The 7,500-nt window shown below is 44.8% G+C and overlaps 1 protein-coding gene across 1 annotated transcript in view; it reads right to left on the bottom strand.

Moving 5' to 3' along the window:
* Positions 1–4,544: 4,544 nt before the first annotated feature.
* LOC119375946 (acetylcholinesterase) overlaps positions 4,545–7,500 on the bottom strand; it is a 27,921-nt gene continuing 24,965 nt past the window's right edge. The window contains exon 3 of the mRNA XM_037645964.2: positions 4,545–4,686. Within this exon, the coding sequence (XP_037501892.1) occupies positions 4,545–4,686 (142 nt within the window). The remainder of the gene's footprint in view (positions 4,687–7,500) is intronic.

A 7,500-nucleotide genomic window follows, 5' to 3' on the forward strand; every position in this document is an offset into this window, starting at 1 on the left:
CGGAACACGTGGCCAACCCATCGTCTAGCCCCTTCAGAAGCGAAACTTTAGAGAAGCTTAAAACACCTAAAGCCATAAACTTATAGGCACTGCCGCCTCGCGGTTTTCGAGGCAGTCCGCTGACTTACATTTTGCTAAAATGTCGCCGGGGGACGTTCCAGTACCTCCTGCATCTAGACGAATTGAGGAGATGCACAGGAGTTACAGGACGGACAAACCGAATGACGCGTAACGTGCACATTCTACTCGTGGGTTTAAAGCCAAGAAAAATACAGAGAACGTTGCCGCTCATTCATTGGGAAGACACAAATCTTAGGAGGCATAACTCAGTGGAGACCTAAGCCGAAAATCGCCAAACATTCGCCAAGTCGCCATTCATAATTTTAGGTCGCCACGGGTCTCTCAAATTCGCCAATTTGGCGAAAAGTAGCCACCATTGGCAACCCTGGTCCGACGTTCTCATTGGGGAGCTGTACACGAGTCTCGAGAAGGGTTTCAGCCCTTTCTTTCCGGATGACGCTCGTGAAGGTGTTGAGAAATCCGGTGCGGAAGAGGTCCCATGATGTTAGCGTGGACTCTCGATTCTCGAACCAGGTTCTTGCGCCATCTTCAAGGGCGAAGTAGACATGGCGTAGCTTCTCGTCGCAGTCCCAGTTGTTGAACGTGGAGACCCGGTCGTATGCCTCCAGCCAGCTTTCTGGATCCTCGCATGGTGATCCGCGGAATGTCGGCGGCTCCCTCGGTTGGTGCATGACGACCGTTGCAGGCGCCACAGCGGCTGTCATTGTGGCTGTTGTCTTCTTTGTTGTGATCCTGGTCTTGTCCGGTAGAGGCCCGTATTGGGGGGGTAGTCTTGGCTCGACTGTCGCTGATGGTGTCGGTGTCTTCTTCGCGACGTGGGCTGGGTTCACGGCTTGACGGGGGCGTCCGGAACATGAACGAGCAGCACCTCCACCAGATGTCACGTGGTCCTGACGTCGACAAAGACAGCAGTCGGCGTTTTCAAGATGAAACTGTTTATTTGGCCGAACTTGTGGCCGGGAAACGGAAAGTTAATTTACTGCAATACACACAGTAGGCACTGATAGCGGCGAACAAAGCGTCGACCGTCGATCAACTCACAAGCGGTCAAGCGCGTCGGCTTTTATACGGGCGCTATACAGGGTTAGTTGGTGAGAATCCGTAGTACTTATTTAGCGCAAAAAACGACACCACAAGAAAGAAGGCAGAAGACAGCGCTGTGTTCTGTCTTCTTTCTTGTGGTGTCGTTTTTTGCGCTAGCTAAACGCTATAGCTATTTCTCGAACACTGTATCTGGATAGTTTCAGCAGCAAAACATCATGTTTAACGGAATCGAAGGCTTTTTTCAATTCAAGAAACAGCGCTACTGTGAGTAACCTGTTTTCTATATTGTCAACTATTTTATCTTGAATATCCATTAATGCCATTTCCGTGGATTTTTTCTTTTGTAAACCATATTGATATTTAACGATAATGTTCTTTTGCTGCAAGAATTGAGCAAGTCTGGACTTTATTTTTTCTTCAATAACCTTAGAAACATACGTAAAACAAAGATTGGCCTGTAGTCACCGAGGTCATTTTTATCTCCTCCTTTTAAAATAACTGTTACCCTTGCAATCTCCAATTGGTTGCGGAACGTTCCAGAGCTTAGAGTAACATTACATATGTGCGAGAGAGGTAAACAGATAACATGGGCGACTGCTTTTAGAGGCACTGCCTTTTTTCGTCTACACAGCAGGCACTGCTAATTCCTAATTTTTTTTCACAAGCCATGTATTCCTTGAGCTGTACATAAAAATTGTTGAGTGTGAACCGTTGATGTAAGATGTACAGCTCACACTATTGACCGGCGATGATGTGCAAACACCTGCTTTTGAAAAGTACTCATGAAATTTGTTTTCCAGCGAACTACCTGAATATTGTGCGCTCTCAATTAATATTGTCGATATTGCTTCTCTCTCGTTCTTGTTCCGTAATTCATTTGCGCAATTCCAGACATTGCTGGAATTGTTAGCAATAACAGTACACCTAGGCCCGTATTCAAGAACAGAACTTAAGTTTCGCGAAAAGTTGACTAACGAAAGTACGAGGAAAGTATAAGTTTGAGATAAGTTTGGGGAAGTTTGAAAAACTACACTTGAGGCTCACTTATGAGAGTACTACTTTTCTGGTTATGTAAGCCTCCCGGGGACGAGGCTATAGAAGTTTTCATGTTTGTTTCATTAAATCAAGCGCAAATAAATGACTATAACTTCTGCAGAATGCTGGCCTTAGATGTTCCAGTCTTTATCAAGGTACATTTCGTAAGAGGCGAAATAAATATTTATCGCTTTTGTCGGTTTTTCAGCCTCAGGCTGGCCACAAAAAGCAGCCGACGTAGAGTTTTCTAAAATTAACTACAGGGGACTCTGGTGCTGCGATCGTTCAGCCACCATGGGAATCATGGGTTGTTCACGGATTTGCCTAATCTTCGTGCTTACGGCTTCAAACGCACTCGTGGCTTTGTTGAATGCTGTGTTCTGGTGTTCGTTTCGGATAAAAGAATAGATCGCTGTGAACTTCGTGACTAGATATGAATTGGTGAGTCTAAAAAGGTTAAAGTTGCGAAGTGGAGCTGAATTTTGCTGAACTTCGTTTTGCGACAAAAAGGATGCAGGCGACGCGGAGCCAAACGGAGCCAAAAGAACGAAGTTTAGACAAATCCGTGTAGTACCCATCATTCCCATTCTGGCTAAAGCGCCATGCGCTGCAGCTCTCATAAACACTAGTCCCACAGATCCCTCCGGTAAGTATTGTAGTAAACTCTATGGCAGCCGACGCTCTTCGGCCATCGCTGTAAAGTGATCGTCACAACTTGCGGTTATTTTGTCGTCTACAGATCTGTTTGTTACTGTGGTGGGGTATCGTGTGATATATGAGTGGTTATTTTGTCCCCTTACGTGCAGTTCGCTCCTTGAATTCTTTTTTCTTTTTCTTTTCAGCATTTGGTGTCTTTCGCTAACCTTTTTTTATTTTCTGAGCACCCGTGTGCGTTCCCTTTTTTCTTAAGAGGAGTGTGACTATATGGAAGGAACCAACAAGAATAAAGAAAAATGTGAGGTGAGCATCTTTCTCTTGCTCCGTTACACAGCTTATTTGGGCATCCATAGCTATTCTGCAGACGCTGTCTGCCAATAGATGTGGTTGGGCGCCTGCAGCAGCTCTACGGTTGAAGTTTGAGCATGTTGGTTTGCCATTAGTGGGTATAACGTTGCGCATGAAGGACACCGACACGAGAAGAGACGACGTAACACACAGACGCATTCTACGGACACGCACTGAGAGCCATTTCTAATGAAATCCTGCGTCTGCAAGCTGCTGCGGACGCCCAACTAAAACTGTTTAATGAAGCAAGCGAAAAAACCTCAACTCTCAAATTCACGCAAATTCAAATTTGACGCACGCACTCCTGCTTACTCTAAGGAAATTTTAAATCGCAATGTTGGTTATACAGTGGTTGACGGTAGATGTGTGCCTACATGTTTGTGGTGTCTTGTAACATAATTATGTTGTCCCTGTTTGTGGGACGTACAACCGGAAATAAAGAAAAGGCATGGCGTAATTGTCTAAGGTAGCGAGAGGCGGAGCGAGGGGTCGCCGGTTTGAAACCCCGGCCAAGCTCTCCGGAATTTTTTTCTATTTTTATGTGGTGCTTTTATTTATATATGCATACATATACGTATCCGGGATATGACGGCAACGGCGACGGCAAAAATCCGCCGAGCGGGTCCATATAATTGTTATCGCAATAAAAGAAAGCGATGTAGAAAGAAAGAGAAGAATTAAGAGAAACAAAGGCCGTCCAGCTCCGCACTTCCTTCAGGTGTGGCACAAGTCGTGCGAAGCTAACTTTATTTCTTTTAATAAACCTGGCGTGCTCAAACGCCATCTGTGCCAATTTTCACCGCAGAACAATATTGTTCTATCTTTGCTCACAAGGTTTACCGTACGCTTTGTAGAAACGTTCCCACCTTCCATAATATAGTTTCTCGCTGTGTAATGCTTCGGTACATGTATTGAATGCTGCTTTGCAATTTAGGCTCAAGAAGATTACAGAACACTGCAATTCTGATTTTTCTCACATATTCTATATTAGCTTTTATTAAGGCTTGCCAATGGCAGCAGAAGCGGCACGAAATAACGAGCCGCATGCCATTCGTGAGATCCAGTGTGGTCCGAAACCTTGGTTGGGTACCTTTAAGCGATGAAATAATATATAAAAGAGATATGATTTGGTCCGATGGAGTTTACGAACGCACTTAGCATGATGCAATAAACAAGCTTTCTTGATGCAAAAAGACAGCCCTGAACTGACCCATTCCAAGAGTTTAGCGCAGATACTTATGAAGACGGGAGTGCGCCCCTTCTCCTTGTCTCTTCCTCAGAAGTATCTACGCTAAACTCTTAGGCTTTGTCGTACCTACAAGGCAAGAAGTAAGCCCTTGCCAAATCCCTAGTTGACGCTGTTGTAAAGGTTCGCAGCCCTACAGGTAAGATCTCCACGGCCCGCACTGCTCTTGGCGAAATCCCTTGATATCGGTGATGTTTTCGTAGTCCAGGTAGACGGAAACAGGACTGTCGGTGGTATAGTTGGGCCATGGTTTCTTCATAGGCAGCTCTGGAACCCTGCGAAAGCGAAACATGTGAAATAAATTTTCACTTTTATTACATCCTAACAAGACATGTGAGAGCAACTGATCATTGCACAATCAAGAGTAGGAAGTTTGGGTCATAGAGGAACTTCTACCAATATAAAGTATTTTGTGATGTATGATAAGCACGGTGGTTCCTTATTATTTATCTGTGCCCACTCTCTTATAGTGGGCACAGATATATAATATTATGGGGGGTAGTGCGTGATACAGCGCATGCTAGTAGCGCTGCACGTCCACGTCCAATGCTTGCTGCGATTATTGTTGCTTCTTGGCAATTCAGGCGATTGGCGCGTTTTCCATTGAAGTCATGGACTGCGTAAGTGTTTCCTTCGGCCGAGTCAGCGCGAGAAGTTGCTTGGTGTATTTTTGGAGCACTGACAGTGTGTCGTCGCATTGCCATTATGCTATTCCCATGAATAATTGTATCTGACTTATGTCAATTCCTGCAATTTTCAATTTTTACATATTGATTTATTAAGGCAATTTATCGAATTGCCCTCAAACGAAGGTTAAAATAACATAACCTCCTGACGGTGTAGTGGTCTCGCAAGGCAAGAATAGCAACATTATATTTTTTCCTTGTACGCTCGCAGTAACCCCAGAAATTGCTTTGGAGCATGCTCAGTGCGAAGGCTCATTGTCGCACGTTGTCTGGCATTTCGTACTGGCTAAGCAGGATGCTCTGCCGAAGTGACGACGAACAAGAGCATTTACGCACCCAGTATACATCCCATCAACCCACAGCCGACTATGAAGCGTCTCGTAATCGTTAAGTGCCTCTTTCACTTTTGTTTATTGCCTATTATAATGTTTGTTAAGTGTTGTTGGTGTTCCAATGTAAGCATTTTCCTTCATGGTCGCCCGCAAGTCTCTGTGATCATTGGTACAGCACTGATGCACAGTTGTCATCAGAAGCGTGGCTGTTTGTTCTAGACATTTTTTTGCCCAATGCCGCATGACTTACAATTACGCACATCGAGCGAAACATCCGTAGACTTATCTTTCTAAGGGTTTTTATTCCGTTGAACTTTAAGATAGAGCATGAAAGTTATCATGAATCGTGAAAATATGCACATACGAGGAACGGAAAAAGAAACAGGAAGGCAGCAAGCTTGCAAGTGCCGCTCACAGGGAAACAAGGCTTACCTACTACAATGTTGAAGATAGCGATAGCAGTATTAGTTACAAAAGAAAACACAGCAGCTTTCCACGGATATTACAGCAACGACAAATAATAGGGTGTAGGAGTAGGAAAGGCAAAAACAAATACAAGACATTATTACATCGTATGCTAGGAAGTAGGACGTGAATTTCTAAAGCGGGATCACAAGGTCACTACCCAAACAATAAGAAAGCTCCGGAGCAAAAAAAAAAAAGACAAAACCTAATTTGAACTGGTAGATGGAAGAAGCTACACGCTGGGTTTCTTGGACATTGTAGTGTTTCTGTCCGGTTCCGAAGTTCAGACCTTCTTCTAGGACAGCGCGAATGTTGCGAAGGGATGCACTATGCACTTATCGCATTTTTAAGAAGAGAGCTTCAGAATGACGGTGACGTGGAAAGCTGAGTAAAAGGGGTAATTCGCAGTTTCTCGTCAGTGCGTTTTATAGTTTGCTAGAGTCCTGGTAACCATGTGCTGTTCCCTTTGCCGGAGTTCTCCTGTGACCTGGTGTTTGCGTGGGCGTCTACGCAGCCAGCCACCTTCTTATTACGGTTACTTCAAACGCCTCCATGGTCGCACACCTGCCTCGACCTATTCCACTGGCAGAGCTTCTCCTGGCTTTCATCGTTTGCGCTTACTTGCCTACTCTTCGTTATTAGCTTAAGGTTGCAATGACTCATATTTACTCTGAGCCCATTTGAGCTGCGCGTGCGGAACGATGATTGGTAATGAAAGGTTGCTTGAGCGTTAGTGTGAACGATAGCGATAATTGCCGGTGAGGTTCAGTGGATATAAACAGCATTCGGCATGGGGTAACGTAAGATTGCAAGTCAGTGACGCTGAGCTTGAATGAACGCGTCACCATAAGCCAAGGGCCTGAAACTAAACTCGGCCATTCGGCCGCAGTCACTAAATGCAGTCCCATAAGGGCTGGGGCAATGTAGGAGAAGAAAGCGGGAGGGGGGAGGCAAGGGCTTGGGTAAGACATTTAAGAACGCAAAAGCGCATTAGAGGCAACGCGACACAGAAATAACACACACATACACACATAGCGATACTTCTAACAGTTTATTCCTGTGATCCTAGCATACATATACATAAAAAACATGAGCACATCTACTGCGAGGCAATGGAAAAGAGTGAAGGGTTCCAGCAAGTTTCAAACGCGAGCATAAAAACAAAAAAAAGCAATGCGCAGGACAAGGCTGGACTTACAAGTTTGGATTACAATGACTTCCTTGGATTACAATGGAATATTTCGGACATCAAGGAAGTGAATTTTCTTCTGTCAGCGCGATAGACGGCCTGCTAATTCACTTGTCACCCATCTTTTCGTTTTCGCCTATTTGTATTATGTCTCGTGTTAGCTGATTTTTATTTCGTCCCACAATCCTGCACCTGTTCAACAAAGGAAGACAACCGCACTTCTTACAATGCATTACTAGAAAACTGCCTGCCAGGTTTTAGACATTGTAATTGTGTTGATGCAGCCGATCGTTCAGACAGCGACCGGTTCGACCGACGTAGCTGCGACCACACGATAGTGGCAAACAATACAGCACACACTGAGCGCAATCAACAAACTTGTTTTTGTGATTCGCTCTGCACCCACGAATTTCGTTT

This window comes from Rhipicephalus sanguineus, unplaced genomic scaffold (assembly GCF_013339695.2).
Source record: "Rhipicephalus sanguineus isolate Rsan-2018 unplaced genomic scaffold, BIME_Rsan_1.4 Seq10350, whole genome shotgun sequence".
Classification (NCBI taxonomy): Eukaryota; Metazoa; Arthropoda; class Arachnida; order Ixodida; family Ixodidae; genus Rhipicephalus; species Rhipicephalus sanguineus.